The 27,032-nt window shown below is 42.7% G+C and overlaps 1 protein-coding gene across 1 annotated transcript; it reads right to left on the bottom strand.

The window, feature by feature from the left end:
- Window positions 1-12,076: 12,076 nt before the first annotated feature.
- CLEC3A (C-type lectin domain family 3 member A) lies at window positions 12,077-17,784 on the bottom strand (the record flags this gene model as incomplete). Its single annotated transcript, XM_084270157.1, has 3 exons — window positions 12,077-12,468; window positions 15,535-15,615; window positions 17,670-17,784. 3 exons carry the CDS (start codon window positions 17,782-17,784, stop codon window positions 12,077-12,079), a joined length of 588 nt encoding a protein of 195 aa, XP_084126283.1.
- Window positions 17,785-27,032: the final 9,248 nt, after the last annotated feature.

The following is a 27,032-nucleotide window of genomic DNA, read 5'->3' as shown; positions in this document are numbered from 1 at the left end:
GTAATGACGTTAGTCATCAGCACCGGTAATGAAGTACTTCAGAGTGCCAACTACCATGCTTGCCTGTTGATCTGAGCTATCACCCCAGATGTTACAGGCAAAGGAAAAGGTCCATGAGCCACAGCTTTTAGACCCAGAACTTTAATCACCTGTAGCAATTAGCATTGTTACTGACAGATCAACATCTTCTGCTGTGGACACATTGACTTATCTGTGTCCAAAATCCAAACCAATTGCAAATTTCATTTTTAAATTGTACTGGTAAGGATCACTCATCAGTATGTGGAAAGAAATTCGTTGATGGAGCTTGCTGCTCTGCAATCCCTTATGTGTTGATCAACTGTCAGGCTGGAGCTGAGCTCCCACAGAAGTTAACCCTGCTGAAAAGGAGTTTTGGGCCTCAGTCCCAGTTGAAATTACGCTCTGGGATCCACATTTTATCTAGCTCTGCTCCATATGTACAGTTACCTTTGTAATTATTTGCCAGATGAAGTATTCAGAGACCAGCCAGTCTTATCTACCTCCCACTAGTGGAAACTATATCTAAACATGATGAAAGGCAGTATTTTTTCCATGTCTTTACCTATCCAAGCAGCAGCCACTCAGGTCTCGATTGTCTTAACACAATTATTTTCAAATGACTGCAATCACCTCCAGTAGAAACGCTAAAGGAATGTCAGAGACCTCGTATAACAACATATAGCTTTGAATTACTATATTTTTTCCAAAGAAATTATTTCCCCAGGCATGGCTAGGTGTTCACCTAAATCTACAAGTGTCCTGTAGTGATAGAAGTTTAAAAACTAATATAAAAACGTGGAGAGGGAGGGAGGGCTCCTCAGGCTTTTCTCAGTGGGGGAGGACTCGTGGGCCTTGGATGACTTTTATGTGTGGTTTTAGAGGATTCTCTCTTGTTTTTTCTGTCTGTTTCATCTTGCTGCCTGAGTATTAATGTCCATCTTTATACACTGTACTCATGGAAGCTGCTGTTCTAATACCAGATAATTGTGCAGAATGTTCATTCTGATGGAATTTCCCTCGGGTAAACAAATCCCAAAATAATGAGAAGAAATAACTGCAGAGAAAAATGCCAAAAAGGGGGTTGAAACATTAATTGAACCAGAACTTCAGTTTTCTCTAGATCTTGATGCAGAACTTCACTATAGTTGATTTTCTTTTCAAGCTGGACTTGCCTACGCTTCCAGTGCCATATCAGGCCCAAACAGGGACTTCATCCACAGAAAAAAAAATACATATTCAGTGAGTTTTCCATGTGTTGAGCTTGCCAGTTGGGCTTTTAAGAAAGGCCATTAAGTTTTCATGACTCATAAGCTGACAACGGTAGGAAACATGCCTGATTTTGTTTTGCAGTTAGTGTAATGATGTTGTCCTGCAACAAACCTTAACATAACTAGGAATTTTGATTTGACGCCAAAGTGAGCAATATTGCTGGTGACCTTCGAGCTGGCAGTAAAGTGGCATTCTCAAGGCCTTAAATTAGTAGGGCAAGCAGAATAGCAAATCCGTTCTTCTGTTATAACCCGCAGTATGGTTGGCTCTACAGTTAAATTGCCCTTCAAGACAGAGATGGGTGATCTTGGTCATGGCCACAGACACCACAGGGACAACAATCAAATGAAATGATTTTGGCTAGTTCTTTCTGGTTTGGTTAGCAAGGCAAAGATACTCTTCATGCTAACTCATAACGAGTTTTAGGGCCATTTTCTGATCAGCAGAACATCAGGTAATTGCAGTGAGTGCAAAGGAATACTTCTGGATCTGCCGGAGTGCAACACGGATGAGTGTTACTGCCAGCAAGCTGAACTCTACTCTGTGTTTTACTGGTATTTATGTGGGTGAAGGTTACTACTGAAATGAAGGGAAAATTTTCAGGCACCAGTCCCGGCAGCGGGATTTGTGCTAGCAGGATTTGGCCCGCAAGCCCCAAGTACCTTTTAGAATACCACAAACAGTAGTATCATGTCTGAAGATAGAGGGCATGTTATACAAAATGACAATGATGAGACTTGTTAGTGACCAAGTCTTACTGTAGTAGAAATGAAGGTGCTTACTACTGACAGTGTTGTTTAAACAACTCTAAGACAATTGGATAGTTTCTTCAAGTGAAACAAATTATTTCTCAATTTGCCTTAAAGGAACTGTGAAAGCTTCTCTTTAACTTAAGCCTGATTGATTGAAGTGAACTGAAACACTGTTTAATTGTATTTGTTGCTTTAGAGCTTTTGTTATATTGTGCCTACAAAGCAAATTATGTTTACATAAAAATATAAATAAAATATTGAGCATAGCATTATCCTTGGCTTACGTGTTTTATTCTGATACTATAGTCACATTGGGGAACTGACTTGGAATCGGTTAAGAGGAAAATTTGAGGTCTTTTTTTTCCATTTCAGTCACTGAGCGATATAGAAAGATTTATTTTTTATTATTACAGAGTACATGGAAGTTATTAAAATGGCTGAGTGGGCTACTTTACAGAACATTAACAGTGTAGATATAAAATGTTGACCGTTGCAGTCTAAGAAATTCAAAGCATTACATAAACATCGTTCATGAAGTGTTCAGGGAAGCACGTTTTGATACAGACAGACACTAGTTTCTAGAATTTTAGCACTCAGATTGCACTGGGAGATGGAGTGACACACAAGTTGTCCTGAGAGAGACAGTTCCTTTCAGAAATTAAGATATTATAAGGGAACAATCTTAAAATAGGACCCAAAACAGCATCACAAAATTAGCTACTAGAAAGCAGGAGGATGTGATTGCATCTAAAATCCTACTCTCCCTGGTCTTAACTCAGGGCTGCAAGGAGGTTTACACCTTGTCTTTCAAAGAACCAATTGAAGTTACCAAACTTTACAGGTCATCTCTAGCCTGTACTTGAGTACATGGCTTTAGAGGTCTCCCTGCATGAAAGGAAGAAATGGTTCAATGAAATTCAGTCTAATACTGAAACTTAGAGGAAACGCTAGATGTGGTTCATTCCAGATGTGTTCTAAAGCCAGTAATGTCCCTGGAAAATCCCACTTCAGTAGTTACAGCATCTCCTCCTGAAAGCCATGAGCCATTGCCTTCTGCAAACTCTCTGTGATTACTCATAAAGCTCTACCTTTTACCAGCTATGCCACTGACCCATCTGTATTTGACTGTCACACAAGCTAGCACAGAGGCTGCTGCCAGGCAAGCTGGGATGCAGCCTGCTGCTTGTGTGTGAGATCTGACCTGATCAAATGCAAAATTCATCCCAGGATACAGAGTATCCCTGGGTGTCACCTCATCCTCTATCTTGTGCATCCCCTCTCCCTTTCTGTGAGCTTAGTTCTGGTTGGGTTTTGCCAGAAAAGATTCTTCTAGTATGACTGTGACTGCCAGCACACACACAGCTAAAACCTCCAGCTCTTAGAGACCTGTGCAGGCATTTCTCACCTGGGCAGCACCCAAGTCATGCAGTGTGAGCTGGGGGGGGGGGTCTGTTTCACTGCAGAAAGAGACAAAACAATCAACTGTAACTCCCATCTGCATCAAGGCACCTGTTCGTCTAAAGAATTTGTAACATCTAGGCAAAGATCCCAATGCTCTCCTCTGAGAGAAGTTTGAGTATAAATTGACGTGTAGCTTTATCACAGAATCACAGAATGTTAGGAGTTGGAAGGGACCTCGAAAGATCATCTAGTCCAACCCCTAAAAGATGATCTAGTCCAGAGGCACAGGGGCTCTCTGCCCGTCTCCCTGCCCAGCTGCCATCAATCCGCCTCCTGCTACCTGCAGCCCTGCTGGAAGCAGCTCTGCCTCTGCAACCGCCAGCTCTGCGAGTGTGCTACCTTCTGCCAGACATTAGCTGTGTCCCTGCCAAACATCATTTTCCTGATAAGCTGCAGGTTCCAGTACAAATCATTCTGTGCTCTTCTGCTGGGTCATCTTGATAAATACGTTTCCCGCATGGAGAGATGTGTTTCACTGTATAGTGCAGCAGTAAATGATGCAGCATCTCAGCTGCCCTAGAACAGCTGATAACACCAGGTGCATTATTTATGATAAGGATTTCTGTGCTTTCCCTAAAATGTCTCGCCCTTGGGCTGGCCAGGTGATAAGCCAATAACCAGGCAGTATTGGTAATGGCCAGTGGGTGAAGTTACCTGAACTGGGGTGTCTTCTGGCAATACAGGCTCTGTGTGGCCTGGAGGAAGTCTTGGATCAGTGGCGTGTTCCAGAGGCTTCTAGGAGAAAACATTTCTTTTGTTGCTAATACAGAAGAGAGATGATGAAGAAGGAAGTGTTTTGTTTTTCTAAATCAGTTTACGTTGGCAGATTACTTTTCTGTTTCTCTGCTTCTGTTTTTTTCCTCCTAGTGTCTGCATTATACATTAGGAATATTTTCCCACTGCAAAAAAAAACCAATAAAAATGCAACCAAGCCTCCCGTAACTTGGCAAGGATCTCATTGGTCCTATAAAAGCATCCCTTTGAGTTCCTGGACCGTTTCTACTGTAGACAGGAAAATGAAATGGATTTGTCCAATGCCGTGTCATTGCCAGTTGGTCTGAGGACTTATGGTTCCCTGGCATTTAATTCTCCACTTACTGAAGGAATCCTGATTAAACTTAGCATCTGAGCTGGAAGATTTGCCTCCATAGCTGAAAGCTGTGTCTCAAATCATACCCGCTCCAAAGCAAAGGTGATGCACAGACCTTTGAGTTGAACACCCTCAGCTGAGACCCAGTTAGCAAAGACCTATAGAAATCTACAGAGACGAGCAAAGTCTAAATCTTCCTTGCTTTCTCATCAAATACAATAGCTCAGAACCTGAACCAACACTGAATGTGGCCATTATAAGCATTTTCTACTATTTTCTTCATCATCCTCTTCACATATACCTGAGTAATTGCCTCTAGTAGGGCATAGCTGGGAAGGGAGCAGCCCAGACCCCCCCCCCCAAAACCCAGCCTTTTCCCGCAAGCAGTGCCTGCATTCAGACTGCAGGTCCTGCCGTTCTGGCTCATCCTCACCTCAAGCATGTCTGGCTCCACCTGAGCATCAGATGGGAAATGGTGTTGCATACTGGGCTGTAAAAATGAGTGCTGTAATGAAGTCTGACTGCCAAGTGATGTTGGACCCTTGCACCAGCAGTGTGTGTACGTGGTGTGTCACTAAAGAGACCCAGCGCTCAGAGACACTGCACAGGCACAACTGCAGACAGACAGGCTGAATTGTCCATAAGGTCTCACCTGTATGATCAATCTGCAACCTGTCACCTGAACATACTAGATGCCATTGGCTGTGCTGCATGACACTTTCTCTGAGCAATTCTCACTATGCATGTATCAAACATTAGTCTCATTTCAACATTGCATTTCTTACAGCACATTCCCTGACATTGTAGGTTAATTTAATAAAGTATAAATAATATCATTCATATGAGATTTTGTGATCTGTGTTTTGTTCAACATGTCAGTGATGTATAAAGTTATTACACAGTGTTTTGTTTGTTAATCATCAAGCAAAACAGGATAATAAAAGGATAATTGTTGCAAGCTTCCTTCCTTATTCCCATTAAGATAGTAAATTCAACTCAACCTGGAATCTCCACTGGCTTTGACAGGGACAGCATTGAGCTGATTGGTCCTCTAAACGAACTTAGTCATAGCTGTAGTATCAAAAATTTAGGGAGAAATATTTTTATTTTTTTAAAAATTCTTACTCAATTCTCCATATTAAAAGACACTAAAGGCATTGCCAAACCTAGTTCTCTTTCTTGAGGATGCAGTATTGGTTTATATGGGTTTTTTTATCAAGTCACTGGAGCAAGCAAGTGAAGCACAAAATGGAAAATCCTTGCAGAGAGAATACAGTTGCACCCCTGCATTTGCAGCCGTGCTGCTTCTGACACTCCAGGACACTCTGTGCCCTCTTCCAGATGCAGCATGCAAAGGCTGGCACCTAAGGTCCTGTATCAAGTGCTAGGTTGTGTAAGATGCAAGTCACCATAGCAGCATGTAGCTGTGTGCAAACCTGCCAGCGCACATCTGGAAGCAATTCTGTCATCTCAGCAGGCTGGACCAGTTCAGATCTAGTGCTGCACAGATATTGCTGGCTTGCTCGCACATGTCCAGCTTTGGTATCCTGGCACCACTTTCTCCTGCATGGGGAGATGGTTCCTGACTGTTTTGCCATCAATTATCAGAGCAGGAACAAAGGCTACTGGCCTTACACAGGCAAAACTGTTGCCTTTAGTGAGTATTTAACTCACAGGAACTTCCCCATTTCTGTGGGCTGAGAAACTTCCAGCAACGTGCAAGTCTGTTGAGCAAGGGAGACCACAGGGATTGATAAAGCCATGAAAGAGCAGCTCTCTCCACTACTCGACTGCTGAGAGACGGGAAGAGCCACGGCACACGGCTGCAACCTGAGCCTGTGCTTGCCAGTGGTGCAGCTGTGTGCAGCTGCCAGCGCTGCAAGGAGAGGCACAGGCAAGGGACAAGGTAAAGCAGACAGGTCCGTGTCAGCTGCAGGCCTCCGTGTCCACAGGGAACCTGGCCCTGCTGGGGGCAAGCTGAGAACTGCAAATATTTGTCCTGTGGCTGGAGAGGCACTGAGGTTGAACACGGGCAGCCAGTGTCAAGTCTGGGCAGACTCAACCTGCTCTTTCTCCTGCTGCAATGAAGCAGCGTCAAACACACATGAGCCTAGATTCAAAGATCTTTAGATCAATCAGCCAATTTGATCAGTCAGTTGTCCACTTGTGAAATCACGTCCCCGTTTCATATGAAAGTGATTTTTACCTGGGCAGAAGCCATGGCATAATTTTAGGAAAGAATATTGACAAAGTCAGTACAACCCATCTCCCATTCCTTCTGAAACCCCAACCGTACAAACATGTTTGACCTGATGGGTGTCTGTCTGCAACAGTAATGAGGCAGAAACTGCATAAACAGCCAGCCTGACCCTCTAATGGGAAGCACCAGGGTAAGGCCATAGGACAGAAGAGATTTACCTTGAGTGTTAGGTGCACAGAGGAGAGCTCGTTTTTTTCTCTTTTACTTCGATGGATAAGCAACATAAAATCAGAGCTCTCCTAATCATTCCTAGGGTACTTAAGACATCTGCTGGAAATGAGAATAAACTGCAGTAAGAATGTACATGACAATGGAAAAATGAAATAATGAAAAATTCTGTGACATTTACGTTTACACAGTGACTAAATTACTTGGCAAATGCCAGAATATTTTCCATTTTAAAGTACTATTTGAAAATGTTTGAATAAATAGCCTGTTTATTCCTGCTGTTCTAGTTGCCACTGAGGAATCAGATTTCAGTCTCAAAAAGCTTCAATTCTGAGCACAGTCTTTAAACTCCCTTCTTCCCCGACGCGTAAGGTCACGCAACAGCCATGTCTGCACAGAATACAGCACCATGTGCTGGGAAGAAGCTCTGACACTAAAGTGCACACCAAGTTTCAGGCTTTGGATGGATGCAAAAACCAGCTGCCTTTGTAGATGATACAGGGGATCACACAATCTCTTTTCCCCCTTGCTTACAAATATCTAGTTGGTGAGTAATAATGACTCCAAGTCCACCTTAGAGAGCTTCTCAGAACAGTGTATCCTGGTGCATGGCACTGCCACTTGCACATCCTCAGCTGCTTAATCCAACACTGTAAACCCACAGTGCAGGTTCTCTGGTGGCTCCTGCCTTGTGGGGTTGTGGCACAGGGACAGGATGCAGCCCCAGGCTGGAAATATATGGGAGATGGACAATGATCTGGGAGCGTGGCCTGAGGTTCCCAAGCAGTGCACAGGGACATATTTGTCTTACAGCATCCCTCAACTCTACCAGAGGAAACTTGTTCTTCAGTAAGAAAAAAGATAAAGTGAGGATTTGTATGACGCATCCTCCTTTTCCTAACAGCACCATTTAGCTAGTTGCCATGTGAATTCCTCCAGTCCTGAATGCCAAAAAATGCCACGCCTGGACCCAGAGCTTCTGAAATCCCCCTAAACCACAGATAAGTGCATTCACTCAGGTATTACTGCAGGTAGATTCTTGCTGATCCCTTCAGCTTTTAATTAAAAAAGTCAGGGTTTCTCCCAAACCATGCAGTGCAGGAGCTAGAGCATCCTACCATTTCTGAGCCAGACTATTTCTCCTCATCAAATATTGCCAGTATCTCAGCCAATACCTCTCTGCATAGACAGTGTAGGCAGTGCAGTGACTGTTTTATATCAGTATGAACAAGCCAGCTTCACGCTAGATAGCTGGAGTGCTCTCAACAAGCAAGTGACAGAACATACCAGAAAAGATGGGCAAATAGATGGTTTGCTGGCTTGCACCAGAGGCTGTGCTGCTCTGGCTAAAATACCCACCCAAGACACATACTAAGATTTCAAATCCTTAAAGACAGCATCTGACAGGAAAGGTGGATGCTGCACTACCTTCACCATGGTTCTTGCTGCCCAAGCTACAATTCACCAGGAAAAAGTAACCAAGACTTCAAAGGAGCCCTCACAGTGTGTTGTGATTGGGGAAATTTTAGGGACATTAACGCAGTGACAGCATATAACTCATCCGTGTATCGCCACACACAGCCTTAAGGGAAGGAGAGCTGCAGAAGGCAGGGACTTTGCACAAGAGGGCAGCACTCCCAGGAACGAGCGTTACTTCTCAGTAAGTATCCCGGGCTGTTAAGGAAAATTGCACTGGGCCTGTTTTTTCTTTTCCACCCTCAGCATCCAGTGGGTAATACGTGATTTGCACTTTTATCCCACCATGGGGTCAGGGACGTGCACGGTGTGATGGTAGGGCTTGCTAGGCTGGAGCTGGGCATTGCCCTCAACTCCCACTTACCCAGCCTCCAGCAAGGCAGGGTTACTTCCCACCTCTCACTGCTGGGGCTTGCTTTCAGACACAAGCAGACATCTCCCCAGCATTTATGTTCAGGCACTCTTTTTCCTTCCTGATCAGGCAGCTAGAAAATTCATTTAAATTTTAAAAAGCCATGTTTTAGTTGGACCAGATCACATGTTTTCCAACCCTGGGGCCTGGTGCATGAGCTGATTATGCCTGTGCATGGGGGCAATGCTGCTTCTAAGACATGGTAAAGCAGGGTCAGCTGTTTTCAGGTCCTGTGACAGCCTTGAGCTGCAGAGCTGTGGTTTGGGTTCTTGCCTCAAGCCAGGCTGGAAGCCCACAGCTGAAACTGGTCCATGTTGGTGGGCAGTCACACCAGCTGGGTGGGAACAGCAGCACTGGGAGTGTCTCAGAGCACCTCCATAGCAGGGCCAGGGCATAGGACTTGAGGACCTCAAAGGCCACAGGGCCATGCATGAAGTGGGAACTCAGCTTTCTGGGTTGGCAAAGCAAATGGCCTCAGCCCTGGAGTAGAAGCTTCGAGTCCTCGGTGAAGTGCAGCCACCAAAGGGAGACATGATCACACTCATGAGAAGGTCTGACTTTCCATCTGTTATAGGAAAATCCTGCTAACATCTACACAAGCCAAAACACATCCCTCACTCTGGCCAGCCATACTGGCAGCACGCAAAGCTGTGCTGTGGGTAACCTGCTATGAACCTGTGAATGTGCAATTCAGGCTGTCTGGAGAGCCTAAATCACGGCTTTGTCCAAGTTGTTTTGCCTGGCATGTGTAAAGATGAGCAGAACTTATTCATGTTCACATGTTAATATGAAGCTGGAAGACATATTAGGGAGACTGTGATGATCAAAAATAAAACATTTAAAGGAAGAAATTAAATGCTGAGGATGCTTTCAGATCGTTTCCAAAAAGAAGAAAGGCAGCACACATTACAGGAGAAAAATTAGCACAACAGGTATTTGTGTTTACAGAAAAGAGAGAGAGAGAGAGAGACACATTCTCACACACAACCCGAGGGCTAAACAAGCTGAGCCACTGCCGGTAATTCCCCACATGGAAACTGTGCCAAGTCCGCAGGAGTAGCAGTTTAAAAGACCCCATTCAACTCTGCTGTTTTCATGTGGGGCGCAAAGAAACAGCTTTAAGTTTTCTCCTCAAGTCCCTTATCTTTAGAGATGACACAGTCAGCTGATCTGTAACCAAATCTCTGTTCTGAGGGGGATTGCGGTTGGCTTTCTTTGAACATTTCACAGAGCCATGAAAACATTTCTCTCTAAATAAATAGCTCTTTCTTTGGAGTCCTTCTTGCCTAAAGAAATAGGCAGTAACTGTCAGCAGAACACTTAGCACCTGCTTATTTTTGCAGCCTGAAGTAACAAGGATTTGGCAACTATGCCATTCCTTTGAGATATCAGAACCCTGGAAGAAGGGAACTTTAGCAGTACAGAGCAGCATTGGATAGGTAACCAAAAAAAAAAAAAAAAGTGCAGTGTAGATTTGGTGAATCTCTTCTGGCTTTGATAAGCACTGGTTTCTCAGCTGTACAACCCATAATCTATGTTCATTGCCACTACAAGAGAATGAAAGGGAGTACAGGTAAGATAGTTTGGTCCCATAGAGAAGATAATGATATTTGCCTTAAATATGCATGACACACATAAGACAAATCTTTCTGCTGCCTCTTTCAACTTGTTTACCCTCCTCTCTGCTTGCTAAGACCCACCTGTGAGATGGTTTTGTGACAAAGACCCCAAGAAAGACATACAAAAAGCACCTATTGTAGAAGTTCAAAATACTACTCTAATTCACCTTTTCAGAACACATACATAATTTAGATAAAGTTTTTTAAAGCTTTTATTTAGAACACTGGAATTGAAAAGTACTGGACCCATAGGTAGTAACAGCTAGGTTTGGAACTGAAAGATATCACCTTGGGAAAGGAGCCTAATTCCTGATCAATCCCACCTTCAGCGCCCAGGTGAAGCACATATCTGGGACAGAAGCATCACATACCTAAAGGCAGCATGAATGCCCTCATTTCAATACTGGGTGACCTTCAGTGCAGGTCGCTGGTGGGCAGCCTGGTTTTGCATAAGCCTGGAACCTCCTGTAATTCTAACAGATCACTTGTAGCCAGAAAATTTCCTTTTAAAAAAGAGGAAATTAGCATGACAGGAAAAAAACAGAACTGATTGCAAAAACCCCAAATAGCATTAATAAGTTTCAGAGAACCTCACATACCATAACTTTAGCCCTTCCCTTTTCTAAACACACTGTTTGTACAAAATTCCCAAAAATAACTTTGGTGTTGGGATGTCAGCCATAATCCTGCCTCAGACCTGGCTGGACTGAGACCAAATCCTTAAGAAGGACTTTGCAAGACTTTTCAAGGCCAAAGAAACCAAGCATACAGTAATTTTCCAAGCATGACACAATTCACAACTACTAGAATTTGCAAAATGTTATATTTAATTGAAACAAATTAAAATCAACCAATGGATCCCATTTACTACCCAAGACACTCATAAAAACTGATGCATGGGAGGTGGTAAACCTTTTGTTAACCTTTGTGTCTACTATTGTTGGCTACACTGGCTCAAGTGTAGTTTAAAAATGAACATCAAATTTTTCTGTTTCTTATGTTTTTCTTAACCCATAGTTAAAACTCTCGGTCACAGATCCATCCTGTTAAAATGTACGAGGGAGGCAGTCATTTTTCACAGAGACTCACATAAACTCAAAGTCCCTCTTAAGCACTGGAACCGAAAAGGATCCCTACACCTTATATTGGCACATGTCACCATACATCAATCTTTTGTAAACTTTTAATAAATTCACTAGAGCTCAGAGTTCAAGCAAATACTATCCTACTATGGAGATACAAAGTACAGAAATAGGAGGTGAATTCCAGCAACCCGAACATCAGGCTGAAATAATGTGCCAAAACATGATACCATGTAGGCCAAACCGTAAGAAATATTCCTGTACATAATGAGAATACACACTAAAAGTAAAATTTTCAGTATCTGAATATAAAATAAATTAATAGAGAAAACTTCTGTTTCAGGAAAGAGTAAAATGCTGGAGTTTTATATTTTTAACTCGCCACTGTCTAAGTGGGAGGGGTTATTAACAAACAAAACTCCATGTTAATGACAAGAACCATGGCTGTGGTCATTTGTATATGCAATTATGGGATCAGAAATTCACAAATATAGCTTTTGGCAGTACGGCAGACTTCATCCACCCACTTGCCTTGTGATGACTGAGAAAAGGCGACACAGTTTTCACGCTTCCCCCCATTCGGTTGGGCACGATCCCAATTGAAGTACTGTAGAGCCATACCATTGACATCAACAAATTTCCCTTCATTTATCATGTCATTGACACCCAACCAGAACTCAGATGCTCTAGGCATGCTTTTTTTGCCATAATCTCGAAGAGTGTTTGTTTCATCATTATTCCTTGGGATAGCCAGTGTCCCTCCCTTGGCTATGCAGTCTTCGTTGGCTTCATGAAAAGTTTTGGTGCCTTCAGATACGAGGTAGCACTTCTTATGGGCCTTTGTCCCACGAAGACAGACTGTGAATAGATATTGATTTCCATTTCAGTAAAAGTTTGGGCTATAACTTGGAGTTCTGTTTCCTAAAACAATAATTTTCTAAAGGTAGGCTAGGGATTATCCAGGCAAGGCCCTCAGCAAGCGAAAGGCTCAGAGTGGGCCTGAAAGTAGCAGACTCTTCTGCTATTCTTCCTATTGATGTAAGACTTTGTATGCAGCCAGAGTGTTAGCATGCCTTTGGGAAGCCTGAACAGACAGCTCACAGGCACTCTGCAAAGCACCTCAGACTGCAGAGAATAGCCAAAAGCAGAGCATGATCTTGCAGCTGCTCCAGTGAAGAGACACTTAAGAGGAAGGGCAGACATAGCTGTGATCTTCACACTATAAAGAGCTTTAAAGAAGATTTCCTGTGTTTATTCTGATAAACCTGAGGCATGAACTTGAGCCCCACATTTCCTCCAGCAATGTAATTCTCTCAAGGATTTTTTTTTTTGTTTTGGAATGCTAAAATGTAACCCAGGTCAGCATATCTTATGTCTTCTTCTAGTGAATAGTCCTGCTTTCACGCATTTTAACCTTATTTCATCAGTCTTAAAACTAATGGAATGGATGAGATGTTTGGTTGTATTGTTGGGAGATGCAAATTGGTGATCAGGAAATCCATACTTGGCTTTATAGTAGAGACAGATCTAAAGGTCTTTCCTTATTCATGATAAAGTACCAAAGTAAAGTGTTGCATTAACTAAGCCTAGTTCCTAGCAAACAAAAACAGGACAGAAAAATGCTATTTAAAGTGTCCTGGTCCCCAGAAAAAACATTGATTTGAAAATCCTAACACAAATCTGTCTGGATGATTGCTAAAAGTGTATCTTCACCTGCAGAAGAGCACACATTCACCTCTTTAGTTCTTAATTTCTGGTCTTTCCAGCAAAGTCTGTCCTTCCAAACTCTAAATTCAAATGAGGTAAAGTGAGTTAAATCTATAAACACTTGTTGAAAGTGTATACTTATTACTGAGCTGTGTGACAATCTGAACAAAATAATCTAAACATTTGCATTTCTAAATCTGTTTGCTTTTAGTTCTACTGGAACATAGCAGGGAAGTCTTGATGTAAAGTCCAAATGTACTAGAACATTACTTTGGCATGTGCTCTGTAGCTGGAATTGCCTTGCAGAACTGATGTCAGAGTTCTTCCAGCCCTGCAGGCTGTGTGGCAGGCTCACAGGTATGAATCCTTAAACTTGGCTTTCCAGCTCTCCTAATGCAGGTATATGAAAAACTGATTCTCTCAACAGAATCTCCTCAAATGAGTGTTCCTTCTGAACTGAGGAAGGTAGCAAAGACCTTGAATAAACTCCTGTAGCAATTGCTTTTACAATCCTGCATGTGACTACTTCCAGATTATTTCATTTGCTGCTTGAACTCATCTTGTACTTCTATTAAAAATATGCCATGAAACAATATGAACATCTTCTGTCCTGATGTTTCCTACAATCTGTTTCTAATTCCTGTCATCTGTTCTTGTAAAAGAGTGATTATGTATCTGATCAACAGGATATGGAAATCCACTTTGGACCGTATCTTATATGTCTCATTTCTTCAGCATTTGTAGTTGTAGTATTCATGGCATTCCTTAGGTACATTTTCAGGGTCATCATTTTATATTAGGGTTTATTGTTCAACTTTCATCCTTTCCAGTGGCTAATGGCCAATGAAAAATAATGAACACATTTTCTAAATGTTGAATTCTTTAAAAAAATATATATTCATGGGAAATATCAGAGAGACCTTATCTACTTCAGCAGTATTGCTGTAATGATGGAGACTGGCCCTCTTTAGGGAGAAAGTATGTGCTGCTAAATGGCATAGGGCAACATTTCACAGTATGTAGAAAGGAGAACTAGGAAATTCAAGCAAAAGAAGAAATAAGATTTTTAATATGCATCTTGGAAATGTCTATAAGCTAAAAAAAAAAAGCAGCTCTTTTTTTCAAATATAAGGCGGCCATTAATAAACACAGTCAGAGCCAAAGGGGTGATAGATCTCTTTTCACCAAATTTGGAATCCAGTTGAACAGTGTGGGTTCTGAATTTAGAATACAGCTCAAAATAAGTTTTGAGGATAGAAAATCTCCTGGCTCTGGTTTCATTTCTAAGCCACTGCGTGCTTAGACTCAAGCTCCTTCTGGAAGCAACACAAGAACTACTTTTAAACAGGAGTCATTTGTCTAGCACAGGCTCCCTCTTTTTAAAAACTTACAAAGTCTTCTTATAAGAACTTTAAAATAAAAGTATTTTGTAAAGCTCTATGTATCTCAAGATATAAAACAGGACAACCCAGATATTGCTGTCCCTAAGGAAAATGTGTTCTGTTTCATGTGATTGATGTCATTTCCTCTGTAGTGCCCTCTTGTACATGTTTAAATGCCAAGTTTTGTGTCAACAGCTGTGAAAAAGCACAACTGTCTAGTAGGTGCATGTGTATTTGCCCTTCTTATTTTGTCTGGAAATTTCCATCCAGCTATTTAAATATTTGTGGGCTGTGCACATCAATATGGGATATTCCTGTATTCACAGTGGGTATTGCTTTGCGGTTTTATGGCAACATTCACATTTGAATGTCACACTTCAAAAAGGCTCAGTCCTTTTAGCTGCATTTTGTGGGTGTTATTGGCCTTTTCCATTAAGATTTTTGCCATGATATTTAGCCCATGTTCATATCAAAGCTGGGGACCTAACTCACTGATCATCTAAACTCTCAAAACCAGCAACCCTCATTGTGTTACCTCTGATTACCCCCAAATTCACAGCTTGAGGTTGGGCATAGCAAAGGCAAAAGCAGTTCTTGCTCCAAATTAGTTCTTTAGTGAAGAACCATCGCTTGCACTCCATTATTTCAGACTTGACTTTATTTGAATGCTTCCTTTTAACAACTGTCTCACCATTACAGCTATGCCACACCATGCCCTTAAGGAGTCGTATTTTGCAGCCACATATCCCCATTAAAGAGAAGGATGGGAGTGAAGGAGAGAGGAAAGCCAGTGATAACTCTGGAAGCCATTCACCAGTGTAAACTGCTGCTTTACCTGTCTGAAGCGCTTGCATTTCTTTCAGCGCATTTACTTCCCGCCACAGTTTGTCAATCTGGGTCTTCAGGTCATCTTTTTCTTAAAGGAAAGAAATAGAGAATTTAAGAGATGCACACAGACAGAAAAATTGTATGCTAAAATCTCTTTCAAAATATCATGGCTTTCTGCACTGCTGGGAGTTATTTTGATTTCTCTTACAGATTTTTCCTTAATGAAAGGATTCCTGTAGAGTGCCTATAAAAAAAAGCAGGAGAAACTGACCTTTACCTTTCACACTCATGGTTTAAATCTCATTTTCAGTTACACCATATCTTAGTAACTAGTTGAGAAAAAAAATGGATTGTTGCAACTAATCAGTATTTAGTGTGCCTGTATCTGATTCACAGCAAAATTTGCCTATCTGCTTCTGAACCTCTGGACCATGGTATGTATATATATGAATTACAAATAATAGCAGAACACAGTTGTGTTATTCAAAGAAACGTTACTTCTGTGAGCATAAATGTTTCACACTACTCTTGTTTTAACACAGTGAGGAATAGCTAATAGAATCCAACTTTATAGTCTAAATGAATGCAGACAAGCTTGCTGGGCTGCAATTTACCCTTCTCAGGAGGAGCCTTCCTCCCTCTGTTGGTACAGAGAGGGCCTGGTGCTACGTCACTCAAATTCAGTCTGAGTCACCCTTTTGTAGCACTTACAAAAAGCACCAGCAACAGAGTGGGACAAGAAAAGAAGATAATTTGCACATTACTCTCTCTTTTTTTCAGGTACTCTTTTCTATTCCTTTTTTCAAACAACTACCAGGCATATTTCCATTGCACAAGATTACAATTTGATTGCAGCAGTAACCAGACCTTCCAGAAGCCACAGTAATGAGCAGGAGGAATAAATAAGCTCTTTCACATGAAGCAGAACGAACAAAAACACAGTTCCTACAGATCTGTGTTACATCACCTAATCCTTCAGCTGCACCCCAGAAAATTTAGATCTTCTCCACATTCCCTACTGCCTGTGGGAATAACCCCAGCCGTCCTTCATGACTCCCTGGTTTCCCAAGGCAGGATCCCAGTTCCCCAATCCATTTTTCTGCAATTCCCAGTTTGCAGGAGCCTCTCTGTGTCCTCTGCCTGCTTCAAATAAAGCAAAAGCAGAACAAGCTGAGCTTCTGGTGCAACATTTTCATAGTGAGACACTACTGCAGATCTGTCTTTAAACCTTCATCCTGAATTTCATAAACTATTGTGAAACTTATCCTCAGGAGCTCTATTCTTCTGCCAATTTTTTTTTTTAAGTTCAAAAGTAGTGGAAGCTTGACAAACAATTGTGCTGGCAAAACAAGTGTGTAAGAAGACTGTCCTTAGAACGTGAAGCTAAAACCTATAGAGATTCAAAAGAAGGAAGTATATATAACTGTATAGCCCCAGAGCAGCATAATCATGTTGGAGAATGGCTTTATCAAATTTTTTTTCATTGACTAGGAGTTTAAATATTTGCCGTTAGTGTAACCTCCATCATACCCTCTCTTATTAGAAATAAGTATTTATGTTAAATACACAGACATTTCCAAACAATGTTCAGTGGTTCTGTATTTGCTCTGTAAACTTTGCTCTGGGAATTTATGCTTTATCTTTTCCTGCTAATTCTTTTTCATTAGTTTGACTTGCCATTTCACAGTACTTTTCACACTGGTAAAGCAATATTCCACAAATATTAGACAGACATTCTGTCAAAGTTAGAAAACGTTACAAAAATCTGAACAATGGCCCTTGGAATTTATGCACATGAATTTCCATTCTTTTGATCTTAGACAGAATAACTATATAACTAAGACTGATCAGCCAGAGTTCTCTTTCAGCTCTACCTCTGAATCCTAAATAAAGTTAAAAAGAGATGAATAGGCATAACAGATCAATAAATATGCAACTGTTATACAACTCTAGTTCCAGAACTCATTCTGCCACCTTGGGTTTAGCTTTGCTAGTTCACATAAAAATATTTTAAGACAGATATAATATAGACTCAACTGTCCTTTGTTAATAAGCGTTGTTAGTTTCTCATTCGTGCGAAGTAAATAGTAAACTTGCACAGTCTATTAGCTTCTATCCCTCCTCCCAGTTAAAGCCCTGTACCTTTCACTCTACGTTTGCTGTGCTTCCTGGCTTTGAATTTGGAAGTCTGGCTGATGGTCTGATCCAGTAGTAGTATGCTTATGAGCAGAAAAATCGTAAGTCCAGTTTGTGCCATGTCTGTTCTGAAGAACTTAGCAATAAGCTTGGAGAGATTCTCTTCAGCAGCTCTGAGAGCAAGTCACACAGATCCATCTCAGTAGGGACCGACTGAGGTCAGTTTTATAAAAGTGTAGTGATAGGGTTGGCTGTATTCCTTGCTTACGAAATGTGTTTAGTACTTAAGCTGGCTGTAGCATAAGGCACCCCCTTGTTCTCACCTCTCATCTGAAATTCCTATTTCCGTTTTGAGTTCAGCTGGGACAGGTTGCTTTTACAGAGGCCATACCAGCACTAAACAGTGCACTGATTGCCACAAATTGCTGTGTCTCCATTTTAACTTTGAAGCCAAAATGTAAGGAAAAGCAGATGCTCAAAAAATACCTTGTACAATGCCAGCCTTGAGGAGGGGCAGCCAAAAGATTTCTACAAATATAACAGGCTCACCCAGCATGGCTCTGACCCAAGCTGGCTAAGTCATGACAACAGTCATGGTCTTATTTACACTGAAACAGAAAAAGAATTTACTTACTCCCGAGTAAATGCAAATATTGCAGCTACTTCACACACAGGCATATTTATATACATGCATACAAAGACCACATCATGTGAGTAGTGCATTCGTTCATTTATGAAGAGTTAATAAATACCTGATAGATATTACTGCATTTCTGACTGAGAACAGTGTGTGCTATGGGCAGGGTCTAGTCAGGGGAACAAAAGATAGTGGTATTCTTCCAAAGGTTACCCAATCCTGATTATGTGGTCAGAGGAAGAAAAACTTTTTCCAGTAAAGCATGAGATGCTTGAAGCAGGACAATGTCTCTGGGCTTTGAAGAGCTCTCTGCATTTGGATCTTTCATTTTCCCTTGGGCTCTGAGATTTGTGGGGCTACTTTTTAATTGGGGTTTCTATAAGAAGTAGAACCTCCCACTTATTTTTCTGCACAATAATGTTTTGTCCCAATAACATGGTCATCCATCACATCCCTTTTTCTCTCTCCCCCATCCCTGTAAGAGGATTTGTTTGAAATATGGACACTGAAGTGATGGGGCTCTGGCAAGAGCAGTTCATGCCCCTCTGAGCTGTTGTTCCAGACATCTCTTTGCCATCTCTGCCTTGGTTATGTTCTGCTCACATTACCTTTTTTTTTCGTAACTGCAACAGCAGGAGGCTTATTAGTTTTAATAAATGAAAGCTGAGATTTAAGGACATGCTGTTATGCTACATGAATGCATACTGCTTTTTTCCAACCCCACATATGGTCTAAGAGAACTTTACTACTTATAATTTAAAACACACCTACACCATCTGTTTTGGATACCTTTAAATAACTAGACATATTCTAATAATCTATAACTAGTAAGCATCTATTAATCATTAGTTAATAAGCTTTTCATAAGAGCATCCTGATATGATAAAATTTGGTTTTGGTGGTCCTGCCTCAAAATGTTTAAGTATGTTGCATTGTGTAGGGAAACTTCTGGATCAATAATGCTAAGCCCTCAGTGCGATCATGGATCGAACACACTAGAGATGGTTATTACAGGGTCCACCCAGCCAGGGCTGTCTCACAAATCACTCACACAGCTGCACATTTCAGTACACAGGTAAATGTGGAAAAGGCTGTTATTCCAACCAGCACACCAGAAACAGAAGTGTGAGCTGTCAGAGAGGAAAACAAGGAGCTTTGCAAGGGTCTAGTTCAAGATTTAATCTGTCATTTAGAACTAACCCTAAGTTCAGGGTTGATCCATATTTTATCCCTGTAATATTGAGGCATCTATAAGTTAATTAAGGGCAAACAGCTGAATCAATAACTGCATCCAGATAGTTTTTTCACTTTGACCCTTCTCAGAGGCTGTAGAACTGCACATGAAGTTGATCTTGAACCACTGCGGCTCATAGCGTGATGTATTAAACTAGTTCGAATTTTGAGTTACATCAGTAAGGGACGTGTAACCCCCTGGAGTTGTTTCAGGTGAAGCTTAGCTGTTCCACAGGCTGAGAGAGGCAAGACCAGCAGCTAGATCAGCAAGCATTATTCATGCCTGTGTTTAAGGAATCGGTATCAGAAGATATTTGTTCCTGCTCTTAGGAACTTGGGTTTTCTAACTAAGGCTTTTTTTTCTTTCTTTGAAGCAAGTCTGACAAAAGAAGGTTCTGTACTCTGAGGCAAACACACAACTCACTGCAAACGGAGGTATAAAGAAAACATACATTTGGTATTCTGAGAGTTCTTGGCCAAGAGCATTATCAGTAAAAACCTGTGCTTTTTGGAGTATGTCATGTTAGGTCCTTTTAAGCACAGATTGAAACTCTTTTGAAAGCTTTATCACCCTCACTCAGCAGCCTTTTTCAGCATTTTACCAGTCTGCAAGGAGCTCAGCTGGACTTAACTCCTAAACTCTGAATAACAAAGCTGTCCCTGCAGCTGCTGTGAGAGACCACAAGGGTATTGGGCTTCTTTATCTAGAGTGTTTGAGAAATGGGTTTCACACTTATGACTAATCTATAGGAACTGAGGAAGCAAATCTAACTTCTTGTATAGAGTGTAGGGGCAGGAACATCAATGGCCTTTAAAGGCCCCTTCCAACCTAACACATTCTATGATTCTAAAAGTCAAAATATGTTGCTGAGAAGACAGACTCCCAGTACTGCTCTGAGGAAATGGGAAATGGAACCACATAGGAGGCCTAGATCCTCACTGAGGTGAGTAATCTGGTCTCTGTATGGTCTTGAAACCAGCATTAAAGTGTAACTTATAGTTGTATATTTTCTTTTGCTAATGTAATTACAGGAATGTAGTACAGCCTAGAGAGAGTGATAATACAGCCCTATACACCTACATATAGGTGTAATTTTTTCCTGGGACAAATGATTTCTCATTCCATATCATAGTGTCCTAGACAAATATAGTTTCATCTTTACAGATACATCCAGACTGGTTTATTTACAGCAGTATAGTAGGATTTCTGCATACAGACAAAGTTGTTTTTTCTCTAGGTGTTTAGTTCACTTCATCCTTGAAATGCTTTGTTACAAAACCATCTTACAAAAGCCATAGTTGCTGTACTGTGCAGGTAGCTGGTTTTATAGCCTCCCCACCCTGTTTAGTTTGCTTTCAGACAACTGAACCATTCAGAGCATAAGCATCCTTTGGCAAAAGGTTTATTTTAGTTTCTCCACAGAGGCTCTTCAAGGTAAAAAGTCTGTTCCCCTCTGAGACAGTTCTACCTTTATATGCTCCTGTAAACTGGCTCAGAAAAAGTCTTCATGCAGTTATGCAGCTGTTTTTTCCTCTCCATTCTCAACCATCACTAGGTTTATGGAAAGATCACGCAATTGGGCACAGAGTATGAGAAGGCAGTGTAAGATGAGGACAGGATGCTGGGCTGAGATCCTGAAATAGGTCTGGTTGCAGAAGCCATTTCCTGATGTGTGGAGTAAGATCCTATGTAGGGAGATGTCCTTTTCTTACCTCCTGCTTTAGTAGTGCTACAAATAAAGCACCACTTGTAAAAAAAATATCTTTAAAGAGAATTAATGCTGTGGTCTGTTGCAAAATGAACTGCTCACATATTGCTAGTTGACTGACTGTAATTTACTGAGGTCTACAGTCCCCTTCATGCTTCAGAGCTCATTGTGTTGCTGCCTGTTTGGCCAAATAGGGAACTGATAGGCTGATTCTGCTACCGGAATCATCACAAAGTTCGGAGGGTTTGTGCAGTGTTTCAGTAGTGGAAAATTCAGCTCAGCATACAGTTCAAGAGGAAAAAAAAAAAAAGAGTTGCATGTCGGTAGCTGTTTGTCCCTTAGAGTCAGAATATAAAGAGAAATGAAAACTGTTCAGAGTGGTTGCAAGATAAAGGAGTTTCAAATGAAGCAAGTGTACTTGGACATTTGGCATGTTTTGAAGTGAGTGCTGCTGCATCTGAGAAAAGCACCTAGGGAGCTAGTTGGAGTATTGCCTGGCAAACAAAAGCCCTCAGAGCCCAGGTGCCAAGGGCTGCTTGGGGGCTGCCTGGGGAGGTTTCAGGTCAGGTATGTCCTGGCTTTTGTTTGCCAGGCAACACCTACCGATTAGCATAGTACTTTTTTTTTTATAACTTGGCTCATTATTTCTCTTTACACAGACTTATTTTGCTTTAAACTCCAATTTTCTCTTATTTTTCTCCCAAGAAACATGTAACAGCTCTGCTCTACACGAAACCTTGTCGCCAACTACGCCCACACTTAAGCTAACAGAAAAAAAAATCACAGCACAAATCACAACATGATACAAAACCCATCACACATGCTTCCTAGGTCACAACCCAATTAGGACCAGCAATACTGCAATCCAGTCCTTCTGAGGCCATTCCTGTAGGATCTCCCCATTCTTCCACCAACACTACCACCAATCTCTCCCTGTAACCATTTAAAAACCAGCATAGCTTCCTGCAAGAAGTCACAGCTGTGACAATCCATAAAACCCTACCCAAGACAACACAAGCCCTACACCTCCACAGAACACAACCAGCACAGTACACCTCAAGAACATGGTCCCCAGGGGATTCCAGAAAGATCGCCCTGCCTGCCAAAATCCCGGCCTGAGCACCACCTGCACCCAAACTTAGGTGACAGTCACCTTGAAGAGCAGCCAGGTCCAGGGAAAAAAACCCATCTGGGGGAAAAGTAAAATCCCTTGGCTGGGGTATTTTTGTTCTTAAATATATAATTCCTGAGGCTTGAGCAAACCTGAAACAAAAGCATCACACACATGGTGGTTAGCCACACTAACTCACCAACAGCCTGCCCACCCCTACACTGATGCACACCTACATCAGAGACATCCGACCTCCAGCCACCGCAACGGGCCATCGCCCCAAGTCTACAGCCATGCTTGGCATGGTCTCACCTTTCAAATAGCTTCATCATCACTGTGACACTGAAGTGTCAGACCTCAAAGGCCAAAGCCTAGGAAACCACTTCACTACCTCAGGCACACTACCTCCTGCTTCTCTTTGAAATTTACACACTGGAAAAACTTGCTGCAAATTTTTCTGCAAGAATCCAAACCTCCATGTAGTGCCTGGCAAAAAACATACGTAACAAAGAAATTGCACAGTCCAAGAGTGCACCCCAAGACAGTGTCATACAATGCAAGACAATCAAAAACCACAGCCAGACAGCAACTTACAGCCCCATGATACAACAGTGCTATTGATTACACCATCCCATGACCAAACCAGACAGCACAAAATGCAAAGTAGATAGAGTCATACATTGCAAAGCACCACAGATACAATGCCAGGTGACACAACACTGCATCTCACAACGTGACAATGCTATGGATTGCACCACCCCATTACGGAGTCATACAGCACAAAACACAGTTCACATACAGAGGTGGACGGCACAAGACAGCATCCCCAGACATGACCACGCTATGGATTACACCATCCCATTAGAGTCATGCAGCATGAGACACCGCCCCAAGACAGAGCCCTACTATGCAATACAATCCAAAAGACGCAACACTACCAAGCTGATAGCTGGTTGATGGGCTTCGTGACAAAGCGGTGAGGCTCAAACACGACGATGCTCACTGAGGGTGGAGAACAGAGAGGCGCAAGTTAGCCAGTGGCTGTAAAGTGCACAACAGAACAGATGCTGTTGATAACTGTCAATTCTAAACTGAACACCCTGCTTATCCAAAAGGCAGTGGCATTCCACTGACTCAGTCATTCCAGAGAGACACATGCTAGTGGTCATAGCATGTGGTACCTACCACCCCAAGAGATGCAAAATTACTCTTACCCTGGTAGAGAAATAACACTGGGCACCAGTATGCACCAGAGCCTTGTACTCTCGTGGGTCTGGCATGCCAGGCCATCGGATCCACACAGTCCAATAAACACAGTTATCCCTCTCCTCCACCTGGCTGGAGGCAGGGCCCCTCTATTGTTGCTGATTGTATTGGCTGTTCACTGGTGCAGTGTTCTTCCTGGCAGAATCGCGTTGTGTGATTGTTTTACTCTGCAGCTCATTTACTCGTGCTTGAAGGGCTGAGGTGGGCTGCATACCCCACTTCCTCATGTCCTCACCATGGTCACGCAGGTAAAACCACAGTGTGACTCATGGTGTGTACCTTCTATACACTCCCTTTTAGAACGATGGACGCTTTCCCCCAGTATCTGCAACGTTGCTCCATATGGGTTGGCAGTTGGACACATTTTTGCAAGTCGTTTGACCAGTTTCTCTACCGCTGTGATCACAGAGAGGGAAACATTGTCCTGATAACTCCGGAGTCGGCAGGACACCTCATATATGGTTGGTGGATCTGTATCATTCCAGTCCATTGATGCCAGTGAATTGGTGTGCCCTGCAGGTGCACTCTGTACAACCTTACGCCACATACCTGGGGTGCATAGGACGTCATCAGGATCAGAGGGAAGCTGTGATTTGTCCAGATCATAATAAATTATCTCCCATACAGCTAATTCTCTCAGGTGCTGGACAGCTGTGTCTATGCTGTTACACTTGGGTGATTGACATGTAATGTATTCCTTTATGGGATACCTTTCCTTCACACTTGACAGTAGTCGCCTCCAGAGGCTGAGGATTTCCATCTTTATCCCAATTGCCTTGTCAATGCCTCCTTCCCTAGCTAGGGATCCCAACTGCTTGGCCTCCATGCCACCTAATTCCAGACTACTGGCCCCGTGATCCCAGCATGGGAGCAACCAAGTGATGATGTGCTCACTTAGGTGGCAGCTGAAATCTTTTTGAACCTCACACAGCTCACTCAGGGTCAGGGATCATGTGACAACAACCTCTGGTTCTGCCCCATCCTGAGATGGTTGAGATGGCCCCGCCTCATCCTGACATTCTTCCGATGGCCCCGATTCATCTTCATCCTCATCCTCCTTCACTACAGGAACAACTTCCTTTGTGCGTTTCCTCTTTCGTACGGGAGCAACAGACACTGGTGTGGGTTGATTTTTTTGTTTTATTGGCAGTATCTGCTGTAGGGGCAGCAGTAGCTGCAACATCGGTTGGACAGGTTGCAACAGCCACATTTCCTGTCACAGGTGTTGCAGTGGCCTCAGTGCTAGTCAGAGTGGTTACAGTAGCTGCAGTGCCAGTCATGGGGGTTGCAGCAGCTACAGTCTCTGCTGGTCTGGTTTCCTTCCTTTCTGTCTGACAGTACTGACAGTGCTGCCTGCTATCAAGCAGTGTTTGGTAAATAGTGGCCAGAGCCCAGCACAGTGCAGTAAGCTGTACATCTCTGGGAAACCTACAGCAATTTCTTTTCAGATATGCAGTCACTTTATCAGGGTCCTGTAACTGTTCAGGGGTGAAACTCCAAAACATCGGGCATGAGAAAGTGCCTAGGTAGGTGCCCATACTCTGCCATGTACCCTGCCACTCGTGATTATCTGGTCTCAGAGAAAGCTCTTGAGTGGTATTCATAAACCTTCGCTTAATATTTAACAAAAGCTGAACCAAAACACCAAACCTAAAAACAGCACAATGCTAGTTCGAAAATTTCCTATATCCCTGGGATATTCAAAAACTGTTATCAGAGCTGTTGTATTTAGCCCAAAGGAGAAGCAAGCAGTGTAGATATTTCTTTCTGTACTCCCACCATACCAGCTGCTGTTATTAACCCCTCCCTGTCCAAAGAATAGAGAGGGCAGCAAAATCTCATACAAATACCAGCACAAGTTCACGATCATCGATATCACTGTATCATAGACTGTTGTCATAAAGTACACCAAAATGAGGTACGGGAATGAAAACAGGAGCCGCAGCCCCAAGATGTTAAAAAAATCCTGCTAGGATTGCATACAACATACAGTGCTTTTGCTGCCACAGCTGTGAGCACAGCATTGTGACCAGAGACTGCTTAAACTGCTTAAACCGAAGAGCTTATCACAACTTTGTCTTAATTACAATAGGGTCAGAGTCAGATCTACAGTTATCCCAACCTTTCGGGCCACACATTGGGCACCAAAAAGACTGTCGTGGTTTTACCCCAGCTGAGAGCCAAGATCCACGCAGCTGACTGCTCCTTAAAGGAAAAAAGCAGGGGAAGAGGAAAAGGGGGAGGGGTGGGGGGGTGGGGAGGAAGAGGTAAGGGAAGGGAAAAGGAAGAGGAAGGGGCAAATAACCCCAAAACCAAGAAATAAGAGGCCTGTGGGTTGGGATAAGGATAGTTTACTAAGATAACAGAAAGATACAATGTAACAATGCTAACAGGACTTTAGAGCAAAAACATATGAAGCTGTTGATACACAATGCAGTTTCTCACCAAAGCACACAACTCAGGCCGTGCCACCCAGAGCCGTCCCAGAACCCGACTGTCCCCCAAGAACCACACATCCCAGAGCCGCCCTTGGCCTTCCTCCCATCAGCCCCCCGATATCCTGGGCAGGATGTAATTGGCATGGAATACTCTCTTTGGCCAGTTCGGGTTACCTGTCCTGACTTTGCCCCTCCTTTCTCATGAAGAGCTGATAAAGTCCTTGACAGTCTGACATCAACTAAAAACATCAGGGAGTTACCAGCACTGCTTTCATTTTAACTCTCAAACACAGCATTCCATCCATTGCTACAAATGAAGTTAACTCCATCCTGACCAAAACCAGGACAGAGCTATTGCTGGACATTCGCATGTTTTCAAGGGAGCACTCCTGCAGCCGTGAAAAAGACCTATGGAGATAGCTCAAAAGGTTCCTGGAAAACAAAAGCCCTTATAGCCACAATACAAGGGGGTGCTTGTGGGCAGCCTGGGGAGCTTTCAGGCCAGCTATGTCTTTTGGTCCTGGCTCCATTGGTTTGGGAGCTATTGCTGGACGATCGGCATGTTTTCAAGGGAGCGGTTCTGCGGCTGTGAAAAGCAAATATGTAGATAGCTCGAAAGGTTCCTGGTAAACAATAGCCATCAGAGCAACAATGCTAGGGGCTGCTTGTGGGCTGCCTGGTGAGGTTTCAGGCCAGCTATGTCTTTCAGTCCTGGCTCGTTTGCTTTGGGAGCTATTGCTGGATGTTCCGCATGTTTTCAAGGGAGTGATTCTGCAGCCGTGAAAAGCACCTATGGAGATACCTCAAAAGCTGCCTGGAAAAAGAAAGCCATCAGAGCCAGAATTCTAGGGGCTGATTGTGGGCCACCTGGGGAGCTTTCAGGCCAGCTATGTCTTTCGGTCCTGGCTCCTTTGGTTTGGGAGCTATTGCTGGACGTTCGGCATGTTGTCAAGGGAGCACTTCTGCAGCCATGAA

The sequence above is a fragment of the Gallinula chloropus genome, assembly GCF_964237585.1.
Source record: "Gallinula chloropus genome assembly, chromosome: 13".
Lineage (NCBI taxonomy): Eukaryota > Metazoa > Chordata > Aves > Gruiformes > Rallidae > Gallinula > Gallinula chloropus.
This window is presented reverse-complemented; position numbering and strand designations above follow the sequence as displayed.